Source organism: Botrytis sinoallii (assembly GCF_014898435.1).
Source record: "Botrytis sinoallii strain Bc 23 chromosome Unknown BSIN_001, whole genome shotgun sequence".
Taxonomy (NCBI): domain Eukaryota; kingdom Fungi; phylum Ascomycota; class Leotiomycetes; order Helotiales; family Sclerotiniaceae; genus Botrytis; species Botrytis sinoallii.
Genome location: NW_024066028.1, coordinates 1,356,414 through 1,369,323, shown reverse-complemented (window position 1 = coordinate 1,369,323; position 12,910 = coordinate 1,356,414). Strand labels below are relative to the sequence as shown.

General features: G+C 42.8%; 6 protein-coding genes across 6 annotated transcripts; 4 read left to right on the top strand and 2 right to left on the bottom strand.

The window, feature by feature from the left end:
- Positions 1–927: 927 nt before the first annotated feature.
- Positions 928–1,580, top strand: EAF02_000258 (uncharacterized protein; the record flags this gene model as incomplete). The annotated part of the gene is made up of 2 exons (XM_038896306.1): positions 928–1,225; positions 1,306–1,580. The coding sequence occupies 2 exons, from the start codon at positions 928–930 to the stop codon at positions 1,578–1,580; spliced, it is 573 nt and encodes a 190-aa protein (XP_038763165.1).
- Positions 1,581–3,185: 1,605 nt separating this feature from the next.
- On the bottom strand, positions 3,186–3,503 carry EAF02_000257 (uncharacterized protein; the record flags this gene model as incomplete). Its single annotated transcript, XM_038896305.1, has 1 exon — positions 3,186–3,503. The coding sequence occupies one exon, from the start codon at positions 3,501–3,503 to the stop codon at positions 3,186–3,188; it is 318 nt and encodes a 105-aa protein (XP_038763164.1).
- Positions 3,504–3,888: 385 nt separating this feature from the next.
- Positions 3,889–5,421, bottom strand: EAF02_000256 (uncharacterized protein; the record flags this gene model as incomplete). Its single annotated transcript, XM_038896304.1, has 6 exons — positions 3,889–3,957; positions 4,006–4,484; positions 4,539–4,641; positions 4,759–4,811; positions 4,981–5,104; positions 5,368–5,421. The coding sequence occupies 6 exons, from the start codon at positions 5,419–5,421 to the stop codon at positions 3,889–3,891; spliced, it is 882 nt and encodes a 293-aa protein (XP_038763163.1).
- Positions 5,422–5,701: 280 nt separating this feature from the next.
- On the top strand, positions 5,702–7,737 carry EAF02_000255 (uncharacterized protein; the record flags this gene model as incomplete). Its single annotated transcript, XM_038896303.1, has 7 exons — positions 5,702–5,955; positions 6,005–6,223; positions 6,271–6,329; positions 6,392–6,542; positions 6,602–6,980; positions 7,041–7,121; positions 7,219–7,737. 7 exons carry the CDS (start codon positions 5,702–5,704, stop codon positions 7,735–7,737), a joined length of 1,662 nt encoding a protein of 553 aa, XP_038763162.1.
- A 1,172-nt stretch (positions 7,738–8,909) lies between these two features.
- EAF02_000254 (uncharacterized protein) lies at positions 8,910–10,520 on the top strand (the record flags this gene model as incomplete). Its single annotated transcript, XM_038896302.1, has 2 exons — positions 8,910–9,596; positions 9,663–10,520. The coding sequence occupies exons 1-2, from the start codon at positions 9,069–9,071 to the stop codon at positions 10,518–10,520; spliced, it is 1,386 nt and encodes a 461-aa protein (XP_038763161.1). The 5' UTR covers positions 8,910–9,068.
- A 947-nt stretch (positions 10,521–11,467) lies between these two features.
- On the top strand, positions 11,468–12,380 carry EAF02_000253 (uncharacterized protein; the record flags this gene model as incomplete). Its single annotated transcript, XM_038896301.1, is given in 3 exon segments — positions 11,468–11,784; positions 11,797–12,100; positions 12,204–12,380. 3 exon segments carry the CDS (start codon positions 11,468–11,470, stop codon positions 12,378–12,380), a joined length of 798 nt encoding a protein of 265 aa, XP_038763160.1.
- Between the last annotated feature and the right edge of the window lie 530 nt (positions 12,381–12,910).

Here is a 12,910-nt window from a genome sequence, read left to right as displayed (position 1 = left end):
TATGATTATACCATATGACATACTAGTATGATATAGATCTTTACAGTCAGTACCTACACAACCCCTTGACCAAAGACTTGACACTAGGATTTTTTCTGCGGGGTTCGATTCGAAATGTTGTTTGATTTGAGTAATTTATATTCATCTTCTGATATTATGAGTACCTAGGTAGATAGGTAATTGGAATTTATTTTCCATATTTTAATCTAATTTATTGCGATTTTTGTCTTGATTGGAAGGGGGGCGCGGGGGTTAGCTTGCTCTGTTCACTTTGCTGTGTTTTGTGATGAATTACTCTTATACTCTAGGAAATCCAAAATGTTACTCTCATGCCTTATAAATTTTCGAAAATTGTAGTCCAGAATCTATAATAGGGCATAAGAATAAAACAGCTTCAATTTCTTTAGTGCTTGAGTGTGATTATTCGTGATATTCTATTGTGCTATTCTATTTCCCACGGAGAGTAGAGTGTTAATTGATCAATTTGTATGTAGTGACTTACGTCTTTTTACTGTTTTCTCTGATGATAGACTTACTGCTTCCTGCAAATGTAAATTGAGAGAACAATTGCTTTGTTTGAGAAATCGACTAGTAATTATTTAGCATAATTCTAACAAAGAACTCGACAACGCAAAACGTCTAATAGCCGAATTTCTTTTCGCTTCCAAAGACGCGATTTACACTACAAAGAACATCTTCTTCCGGTGGAGTTTCCCATAGCTGTAGCTTCTCTTTGAGATCCCAAACGTTAACTACTTTTACTTCGCTTTAAGTATCGTCAGTACTAGGGAAATCATCCTATCAGAAATAAACGCCAAAATTTCAAATAGACATCATGAGTACCCTAGGGAGACGATCACAAAAAGGAGAAAGTTCCAAGTCTGCTTACACTTCCGCCTACCACGGCTTTGGAGAAGGGAAAGAAGCATGGCAAGACAATCTTCGAGAGCGGAGTGCGTGGGGAAAACGGCAGGACAAGATGTATCTGAAGATGCAACTTCCAGAAAAAAGAAGGAAGAAGAAGAAGAGCTTGGGAAAAATCAAGATGTTCCTGCGCAAGAGGAGGTCTCCACAGAGGAGGGTTCACCCGTCGCAACTCCCGATCCCCTTACGGAAGTCTCTGAAACTTCCGAATCTGATGGCAGAATTAAGGATGCCCGAGCTGAGGAAAGCAGGCGCGAACGAGAGGACATTGCCCGAGCAAAAAGAGGAAAAGGCAGGGAAAGTGAGTGAAAGAATCGATTAAAGGAGTCTGAATGTTTTTAAAAAAAATTGGAGGGTATTAGAGCTAATTCAACAGCAAAGTTACAGACGAAATGAAAGCGCGAGAAATAGAAGAGAAACTCAACCGGAATGCTGCGCAGAAAGCTCGTTTCGATGTGAGAGGTCTCGGTGCGCCATCTGGCGCCGCGGATATCCCCGATCCGAGAGCCCCCGATCCCAGACCGCCGCCTGGAGCACGGCCAGGAACAGCAGAAAAGAAATTCTACGTCTATAAAGCACCGCACAAAGTAAGCTACATCAAGCCGTGGACCTGGCGATTTCGCCGCGCGAAATCCGCAGACGAAAAGGAAATGTAGCTGGAGAAGGGCACTACTATGTCCACAAAAGACGTCCCAAACCCGCCCCCTCCTGGCTTTTTTGGAAGTGGAATTGGCAAGGTCCGAAGCCCATTTCGTGGATTCCCATCTACCCGTCCCACCATCCCGAGAACGACGATCCGGAGCTGAAAATCTTCATTGCGTATAGTTGTGGACATCGTTTTCCTACACGCGTGATTTCCGCTCCTACCTGGACGGCCTCGTCGCCTTCATTTCTCTTCTCCCCCTCTTCTCCATTCACTCCAACACGCCCACCTACCCCAGAAGTGAAAGCACAAGCGGACACCCGCACATCCATCCGCTGCCCTCCTTAAGAGTCGAGACTCTGCGCATTGCGGCTCGGAACGAAGGAATCAAGAATATCATTTCCCCCGAAAACTATGAGTGTCCCAATTGTCACATATGGCGGCATTGGTTTTGGTGGGCTCTGCTTGTTGGAATAGTTTGGGCTATCTTCACGTGGTACTTTGCGTTTGTATGGCCTTATACATGGTGGGCTACGATGCAGAATGGGGACCAATCCCGAGATATACAATGATTGCGAAATTTGATATTCATCGTGAAAGAGATGAATTTCATGTACGTCAGGCCATAGGAGGGTTGGTGATTGCGATGTTTTTGTTTTTGTCAGGACTTTTTTGTTTTTTGTCAGAACCTTATGGATTCCTGTGGCATTAATTTGCTTGCTTCATTTTTGCTCTATCGATTGAAAAAGGCGAGGCCTATCGATGATGTCAGTCCGGATGAATGAGGAAAGAGGGAGGAGGTGAATTGCATGATAACCAGTTCTATACAATCGAAACTTTTACGTTCTCTATAAACCCCGCAATTATTTATCTTTTCTGCATTACCTATTTCAGAGCAAGATCTAATCCGAAATAATGAAACGATTGAATATTAAAAGGTTATGATGGATTTACTTTCTTAGTATCATATAACTACTTAGTAAAGCCACTCCCACTGACAAAACTACTATCATCACCAATCAAATCACCTATTCTACAACTTAGAATTTGAACTTCCTATTCAATGGAATAAACAGAACATAACATAAGGTTAATTGATAGTCTCATCAAAGGAATCGGCTTTATATTTCTTCTCTACCATGAACTAATCAAAAAAGCGAAAAAAGCAATTGCAATAAAAGCCATTCACATGCACTTCCATGTTGATTGCTTCATTTCTATTTTGAAGGAGAGAGAGGATTTTGAGAATTGGAATTGGTCAGGGAATCTTGATTGCTGGAGAAAAGGGAGATATATCGAATTTTGACTTTTACTTTATTTTATTTTCTCGATCCACGCCTTCGTGTCTCGAAGTGACGTACAACATGATATGTACAGACGAATAGAAATATGCTTACAAGATAACCTTACAATTCCCACTTATCCATATCCTCTTGGAAGCAATACTTCCTGTGGTCCCTCACTATCTACAATATATCCCAATTCACATTTATCATAACTACTACTCTTCTGCCATGTCTTCTGCATAAAATGTGCTCGAAGCGAGGGAGATAGAGCGTCGTCAAGTGTTCTCACGTTTCTGGCTGGATGTAACACCGACCAAGGTTGTACGCACGTGTTACCCTTGCAGGAATGTTGTTACCATGAGAAGAGCATCGAGGCGGGGAATGAGCTTGGGAAGATTGAGGTTGCCATGTGTGGAAGCGCTTGCAATAGATGAGGAAGGATAGATGTTGTTTGTTTGATGCGGATCGGTGGTTAAATCGTAGAGCTCGTGTTCGTTGGTACACCAAACTGAGTAGTAGAGAGTATGGCTATCGCTAATTATACGCAGAGCTTTGTAGGTGTTGTTGAGACCATAATAGACGACCTTCCCATCGTCGAGAGAAAATCGATGGATACCTTCAGGAAGTGCTTTTTCCCCAGAATTCGACATTCACGTGTCCTGTCTGGGTATTCTCGGCATCTTTGAGTCCTTGTGAATCGAGGGGGAATTACCGCTCCCGTCTAAATCTTTTCTTTTCCAATCCCCATTTGCAATCTTGAGAATCGTAGGAGCAAGATCTGTGTGCGCAGTCACAACACTTGTTTCCTCTCCCTGTGGAACTCCAGGGCCACGGATGACGAGAGGAATGTTGATATCTCCTCAAACCCCACATTCTTTTTCCTGGGGCTAGACGATGTTGAGAGATATGGTAGCCATTATCGGTAGAGAAGATGAAATAGGTATTGTCAAGGATACCATAATCAGTCAATCGATAACAAGACCTTCGATAAGTTTCATCTACCGCTTGGAGGTTTGAAGACGAGCTCGGTGGAATTCATTCATTATATGCGATAACCTCGTCAGTTAGTTGATCTAGATGTTTTACCCATGAGGCTCCGCTAGGCTATATGAAAGGTTTAGCTTGAGATCTTTTCAACAATACATAACTTACCTTGTCTGGATTGAAATTAGCATTCCTTGGAACCTTTGCACCAGGAAACAAGTGCTTGTGTCTCTCAGCAGGAATAGGAGCCGTCATCAGGATTCCCTCTCCAGGCTTAAATGCAGCCGGGTCAACATTCGCGTGAGGGGCGATTTGCGCTGCGACCAAAAAGAATGGCTTTCTGGATTGTACTCCTTCATCAAGTAATCCGTATGCCTTCTGCGCAAGGACATCGGTTGAGTATTCGCCCTCGTGACTCACAGGCGGATGTTCATTCCTTTGAAATGTAGAATTATAATATTGATATGTGAACGGATCCAAAAGAAAATCGGACGAAGTCCATCCAGCTGGATGGGGTTTATTCCAATTGCTCACAGTGTGATGATTGAAAAGTTTACCCGTGTAGAAAGTGCTGTATCCAGCATATTCAAGCCAGACTGGGAGATATGCATCATTGAAGCCCTGCTCAACGAATTTCTGATATCCACCTGTTCTGATACATCAGCTACCGGGCTACCCGAGGGGCTGAGGTGAACACTGACCATAAGGAGGTGCTACATCCGTCACATTTGTGTTATGAGCATTCTTGCCCGTCCATAATGTGACTCTTGAAGGACAGCATATTGCAGTAGTACAGTAATGACGCTTGAATGAAAAGGTTCCTTGATCATTACATGCTTCTTATAGTAAGGGCATATAATCAATTGACTGGCTGTGTAGGGTCCTGTCATCTGTCAAAACAACGCACTATGTTCGCCTTACATCATTCTTTTGTCCAATTGGAAGTTGCGCGGCAGCAGAAACTGTAGCAAGTCCTAGGACAAACAGTGGTGAGGCTCTTCATGCTGAATTTGTTCTGTTCTAGGTATTGTCTTTATGATCCCTTCTCGTTATTTAAGTGAGAAGAATCGATACAGCTCCAACTGAAGGTTTGGAGATGAAGTCAGCCATGACAAGATGCGGTCGAGGCTATCATTGACCCACCCACATTCCACATTTCGCTGTGGAGTAGATAGTACTCTTCACATCGGAAGTGGAACTCAAGTCTCATGCCGTCCAAGAGTCCGCAACAACGGGTAACTGCATATGCTTCTGGGTTGGGGATTTCCTAGCTATACGATTGTGAATTAGGGAGGATACCCCGCTGCGTTAAAGCTTCGAAATCATTTTTGCCGTACAAATAGGAAAAGGCTTTGTAAAGTTGGAGACATGACGTTGTGTGATTGCTAAAGCAAGCCTCAACTCCAATGTATGGCGTGAGATCCGTGCCTATTTTCATCATCAAATTGCGGGGCTTCAGGGTTTCATTCAACAGGGGGGTTTCCGCTCATTCAAAGCCTATCGTGTGATAGAGGCTTCATGTACACTTACTCGTACATCTCTCTCATTGGGAGTTTGGAGTTTCTTGTTGATTCCCGCAGCCATATGTGAGATCAAATTTCGGATATTTGATAAGGTGAGGATTTTAGAAAGAATGATGAGCTTTCAACTTTTCATTTCAACCGGGACCGAGTTATTGGCCCTGTTGCTGACGGCTCAGTGGCTTGGCTTAGACTGACAGCGGATTGAGTCAATGCCCTAGAAAACAAAACCTTAGTCGGTTCTAAGGCAGTTTGAAAAAGCATTTATTAAACTTTTGACGTCCGCCATAGCTTGAATCATAAGAAAAAAGATTATTGTTGGAGGTGGTATTGGATATTGACCTATGGCATTGCATGAGAGAGATACCGTTCCAAGAGATGATTCGAGTCAAGCTTCATCCAAAGATGCGGATTCGATAAAATCGTACTCGGAAACAGATTCATTACTTTCACCAGTAACCGCTGCTTCAACTCCAAATTACAAGTCAACCGCAACTTTTCCAGACGTGGAATCTGCACAAAATGACCAAGTCCAAGACGAAACCACGGAAAAGTCACGAGAGAGCGCTGCTATCATAAATAAGTCTTCTGCTGATTGGTACATATTCAAAACTCCTTCATCGACTTTCTTCGTGCTTATTTTCCAGTGTTTTTATATCATATGCAGATGGTACACTTGTTCTTGCAACATATGGTACCATTGCTTCCGAATTTCGGGCACTGGGTGATGCCAGTTGGTTGACTACTAGCTATTCTTTAGCGATGTGTGCGTCCCAACCTCTTACCGGCAAGATCAGTGATATATACGGAAGGAAACCAGTTCTCTTGATATCATACGGGTTCTTCGTGATCGGATGTGTTTTGACGTAGGTGACTTTCGGAGTTTGAAGGTGTTGTACTGATGTTTTGAAAGGGGGCTTTCACAAACAATGTGGCAAACTGTGATGGGTAGAGTAGTAGCTGGCATTGGAGGTGCGGGTCTGAGTGTTATGGTCTCTGTTTGATTGTGGGTAGTGATGAAAGTCATATTTGAGCCTTCTCAACCCCTGCACTAACTCGCCCAGATCTTGTACCTCTCATTCATGTTGCCGCGTGGAGAAGTTATGTCAATGTCGTTGGGACGATTGGAAGGAGTATCGGTGGACCCCTAGGCGGGCTGCTAGCAGACACAATAGGATGGCGTTGGTAAATTCGTCATTCCAGTTAAAACCTGATTGTATCTTTTCTCTAACAATCCGTGGCAGGTCGTTCATCGGACAAGGACCTCTGATGCTTTTCGCTATTGCTTTAGTAGCATATAAACTTCCAACGAGATCATCATCTGATGAGCCCATCCAAGGCAAAGATGGGCCTTCAAAACTTCGACGAATTGATTTTGTTGGAGCATTCTTGCTAACTGGAACCATCGCTGCTTTTCTCGGCTCCCTCAGTCTTGGAGGACAAGCACTACCTTGGTCGCACCCTACAGTTCTTGGGTTGTTGTTGGGATCTGTTGTGCTTGGCGCTATATTTGTGACGTATGAGGTCAAAGTCGCTGCGGAGCCTATATTCCCGCCAGCACTTGCTGCCCAACGAGATGTAGCAGCATCTTATGCTATTCATGCGTTGCAACTCAGTGCACAAGTTGGCGAAAGCCATTCTATGCCTTCTATTTGCGATGCACTAATCACTAACCTCGCATAGATGATGTACTCTGTTCCACTCTATTTTCGTGTTACAAAAGGCAGCTCCAATACTACTGCTGGGCTTCATCTCTTTCCGTCTGTGTTTGGTAATACGACGGGAGGTCTTCTTGCAGGCTGGCTAATTACTCGGTTCGTTCTTTGCCCATTGAATCAGTATTAACATTTCATATATCAAGCATACTAACAATCATCAGCACTGGCATTACAAATACCTCCTGATCTTCTCTACTATCTCATCTATTTTCTCCTACACTATGCTTCTCGCAACATGGCATAGCAATCACCTTTCTCTCGCGGCGTCTCTCTCTATATTTCCAGGTGGTTTTGGTCTCGGAATAACGGCTGCTTGCGCATTTATTGCCCTCACCGTTTCTGTTCAAAAGAGGGAGATGGGTATGGCAACCGCAGGTATGTATTTGATGTCTAGTATCGGTATGGTTGTTGGAGTTGCCTTGTGTGCTGGAGTTCAAAACAGTTCTTTGGGAGAAGCGCTTGCAGGGTTAGAATTGGATGGAACCATAGTGAGACAAGTGATGGAAGATGTGGGAAGCGTGAAAGACCTGCCGGGAGATATTAAGATCCAGGTAATAGATGCATATGTGAAAAGTTTGGGAGCGAGTCATGCAGTGAGTGTGGGACTCTCAAGTTTGGCGTTTTTGTTAAGTTTGGCGGTTAGAGAGAGAAAGATCAGATAGACGGAAATCCAGAGATGGTGACTTGGAGACCAACTCGACGCCTCCATGCTCACCTGAGTATATATCCATTCATGTATTTGCTTCGCCTGTTGTACATAATGTGTCCTCTTGACCAGCTACAGTCATCTTTCCAGCTATTCTGGAAATGCGGAATCCTTATAAAATCGAATTGTTATTACTATTCACATTATAACTGAAACCAAAAAAATTCGGACCCTGCGATGAACCTTCGGGATACTCCTGCCTCGAGATCAAGGCCAAAAAGCCTCAATTATGTAATCGCCGTGTGGTCTGCCTTTATACGAGAAAAAAGAAACCGTGTGGTCGACAATGTGCTGTATAGATTTTCAAAATTGTCGTTGATCTTCAACAAATAACAATCCCTCGTGGCGCAATTGGCTAGCGCGTTCGACTGTTACTTGTATCATCTCACGTGATCGAGAGGTTGGTGGTTCGAGCCCACCCGAGGGAGTGAAATGTTGATGCTTTTGGAATTTTGTTCGGTTTCTTTTTGCGGTGGTGGAGGGTTGTCTTGGTGAGGGTGGTTCAAATGGTGTGTTGGTTTTCGTTTTGAGGTGTGGTGTGTTGGAGGGAGGAGTTGTGAAATGTGGGGTAATTGAGAATCTTATAATTTTACATCCATGGATGATATCCTGTATTCGGGTGGGCTCGAACCACCAATCTGGCGCTTTGGAATTCGTTCTTGAGCTTTTCTTCTATCCGTGTTTCTTCTACAATATGCTTCTATGATATTCTGCTCTCTCCTTTCTTTTTCTGATTTTCGCTTTGGTTGGGATGTTGGGTAATAGAACTTTTTCTCTTGAAGAAAAGATCGTTGTGTTGGGACAATACTACCCGTGGACGCTGTACAAATGTGGCTATGCTACGTGTGGCTTGAATTTGGAGGGGATGCCTAGGTGGCTTGTATCGGCTCTCACCATTGACAGTGAATTGAAAGCATGTGATACGTTGATGGAGAAGAAATATCAAACCATCGCTTGGGCGCGAAGCAGGGTTTCAAACATATCCATCCAATCCCTGTTGAATATGACGTGTGGCTGGGGCCGAATTTCTGGAGCTGGATTGAAGTTTGGTATGGCGAGTCGCAAATGAAGATGAGTGGTGAATAAAGAAAACATGTGTTGCACAAGGGAGATATGACCTTGGATGTGACCATGTTTTGAGTTTATATTTGATATCTTGTCTTCCTGTCTTTTTGCAAAGCTTTTATTCATACACTCATATATTCATATCTTTGAATCAAAGAAGATAAAAGAAGATCCATACCTAAGACATCGAGAAAACGAGACAAGAATATTTGAATCGCAATCATGCTCGAATATTTCACCTACAAAAAAGTCAAGAAGCATAATGCCGACAAGAAAGATCGAGCTTCCAATTCCAACACTCCTCTAGCATCACCAACCCCAGCTTCCCCGACAACTTCTTCAAAACCACGCCATTTAAATACAGTTAAAAGTCCATCTGCGGATTTGGGAAGAGGAGGCGCAAGTCCGATTCTTAACGATGAGGATGAATATTTCTTGCATAGATTTATAAGTGCAGAGGGAACTCCACCTCCACTCCCACAGAGAAAACCTACGTTACCAGCTAGACCTAGTGAGAGGGGAAATGAGGGAATAACAATGGGTGATGAAGCAGGAGAGTGGAGGAATAATGAGTTGCAGATGATTTTGAGGGAGGATGAGGATGAAGAGGGGGTTGAAAGGGAGAATGAAACTCAAGCGCAAGGAAAAGGAAAGGAAAAGATAGGTGAGAGAGGTGAGAAAGTTGATGATAATACCGAGAAAGTGGCAAAGAAGTGGAAGAGATTGAGTTTCTTGCATAGAGGCAAAAAGGTATGTCAATCCAACGATCTAATTCTCCTTTATTCCATCAATCAACAACTAACTTTTTCTTTCCAGGAAAAGGACGCCAAAGCTACAGGTCTTCAACCAGATCCCAACATCTCCGACACAGAAGCTCAACGAGAACAAGACGATCTATCCCGAGTCCTCGACGACCTTTCTCTAACCGCCTCCAACAATCGCGCATTTTCTCTTTCTCCCGATTCAACAGTCCTCGTTCAAAAATTTACCTTTATTCTCAAAGACCTCATAAACGGTGTTCCAACCGCCTACGATGACCTCGTTCATCTACTCGAAGATTCCCAAGGAACCCTCTCCAAATCCTACGATTCTCTCCCCTCCTTCCTCCAAAAACTTATCACGCAACTCCCGCAAAAAGTCACCACCACTCTCGCTCCCGAACTCCTAGCCGTCGCTACAGAAGCCCAAGCACACAGTGTTGCGAATGCCGCGAGCGCGGCGCAAGCGGGCGGGATGAGTGCTGCGGCGAAATCTTTCCTGACGCCCTCTTCGCTCAAAGATCTGGTTACGAAACCGGGCGCGGTAGTGGGTATGCTAAAGGCGATTGTCAATGCGTTGAAATTGCGCTGGCCGGCTTTTATGGGAACGAATGTGCTGCTTAGTTTGGCGCTTTTTGTGCTGTTGTTTGTGTTTTGGTATTGTTATAAGAGGGGGAAGGAAGTTCGGTTGGCGAGGGATGGGAGGGTTCTTGCGGAGGGGGAGGTGCTTACGCCGGGTGAGGGAGGGAGTAGGGAGTTGAGTCGGGAGGGTTCGAGGAGGGAGGGTGGTGGGAGGAGTGGGAGTAGTGATGGAGATGGGTATAAAGCGAGGAGGGATGCCAGACAGAGGGAGAAGGAGATTAGGAAGGAAGAGGAGAGTAGCAGGAGTCGAAAGAGTGAGAAGGAGAGGAAGTAATGGAGATTGAAATTTTGTGGGATGAGCTGAGGGACTGATGCTGATGATAATATGATATGATATGATATGATGGATACGATGGATACCCTTAACACGAAACATGAAATCAGGCTTTTTTTTTCACACGGCTAGTATTCTGATTTGAGAAACTCAGTTTCTTCAGCAAAGATATACGTGAATGATAGTTAGTTTAGTACAATGAAAATGAATTTATTTATCATGCACCTTTCTCCTATAGGCTGAATTTAAATATCACTATCATACAAATTGGTTATTGTAGAGGAATCAGCGTAGAATGGACGAATATCGCGCATTTTGTATTGGGTTAATGATAGCGGATTGGTGGTTATTGTTGTTGTTTTTAAAAGTGATCGATTGATCATTTTCTGTTTATTCTTTTCAGTAAATACATTCCTTGCGTTATCTGGAGTAATATGATAATAAAGCTCTGACTGAGAGTTTTCTTTTCGTCTCTACTTGAGAAGGTAGTGAGTGAATATTAGGATAGGACTCTGAGGGGGAGGGGGAGGGGGAGATTCCTAACCGAGAACGAAAACGGGAACGTTAACCAATAGATTTACAACTACTGGGTTATGGAATGGTGTTGATTACCTAGTATTCATTGGATATCAAAGACTTCTGACATCGGAACTGATGATCTAACGATTTCATCTAGATACCTACCTAGTGACAGTCTATCCTAGTGTAATTAATCACAGGAACTGTAAGATCTTACTTCTGGAGAGAGAAAAAATGATAGAAAGCCCTCCCTATTCATGGTCATCGCATTACATTACATATATTGTTTAATACAAGAGATATAGACCATATAAAATGCTATGGAAAGAAAGACTTCGTTCATTTCATTCTCTATAATCAAAATGAAGATCGAGATTGCGTTATTATGATAGAGTAGTGAATATGTTTCTCTACTTCTCTAAAAATTCATGTGCTACTCGCATTCCCACAATTACTCATTGCCTCGCTCCCTGTCTGACAAAAAGGAATCTTTAAACCTGATATTGGAATTAGTATACGTATGTTTGCCCTTCTGCCTGGACTCCAGGAAATTCATTACGAGCCTTGGAGGGAATGGCCCAATGTTCATCAGATGTGGACGAACCAATGTGAGTGCTACTGTGTTAATTCATTGTTCTCCGTCACTTCTATATTCAGGTCAAACTCTTGACCTGCTAATACTCTTTTTCTTTGTAGCTTTACAACATCTTTTTAAATCGCTTTTTGCTCTCAATTACAGAGACTCGTAATCTTCGAGAATTTCGACCAAACTTACCCAGCTAGCTACAAGGGTAGGGCGCTTGCTAACGCCAGTCTCACACTTGAACACCTCTCAATGTCGTTCATGGGAGAAGCTAGCCATTTTCTCAAAGCTCGAGAACTTTCCTGAAAGTAATTGGCCTAACTTGACTTGGCTTGCGCTGACTTCACGACTGCTCGTGCCACGGGAGCGCTCGGCGGAGTTGGATGATATGCTTCAGGCAGCGGCGGCGGCGACTATGGATATGCCAAATCTTGGAAAAAAAAAAAAAAAAAAAGGAAATATGGAACGGAGAGAAGGGGTTAGCGATGCTCTTTAGATACCAGCTTAATAAGCGAGGGCAACCTGCTGTGATAATCTATAGAGGAACATGAGAGTTGACCTTGCGACCCCTTGTAATTCAGGCTTGGGACTCTGTATCATTGAAGCATTGCGGCCAAGGAAATGTTATCATCAAGGAGTTACTGGATATTAGTGATAGTAGCAAGTCTCATGGTAACGCCATACGCCATTTGCAATTGTCAAAGCCTGTCGTTCGCCCTGCCTCACTGCGCCAGATTCAGATGATGCACACAGTTTGAGAAGTAATGTAAAGTTGATAGCTGTTCTTAAAAGGCAACTTTCTATCACAGACTATTATCGAGCCTACTGGCTCGAAGTTGCTGCAGAAATTGACTGCGCTTATGAATGCAGACAATGAGACAGCCTCGGCTTGTGAACGTTATCAGCATCTTCATAGGAGAAAAAACAGACTGCAATTGACCACTGACAAAGCCCTTTAATGATCCAATTGTTCCATTCCATTTCAGAGAATTCAATCTTTAAATTATTTCATGAAATGAAGATTATTCATGGATTTATTTGATGTTATAATTAATATTCATTAAAGATTAAATATCAAATTTACAATAAATCTTAGGTAAGTTCCCAATATCTTTAATAATAATTAATATAATATTTTGAAAAAACTTCCCAAGGGGGATTTTTTTTGTGATTTTAAAAGAGTTAATGTAAGATAATTATAATTTGATTGATTTGTTATAATATTATAAAAGTAATAAAAGATTATCAAGTTTTATAATTTTTTCTAGATTAAATTAATATTAATATA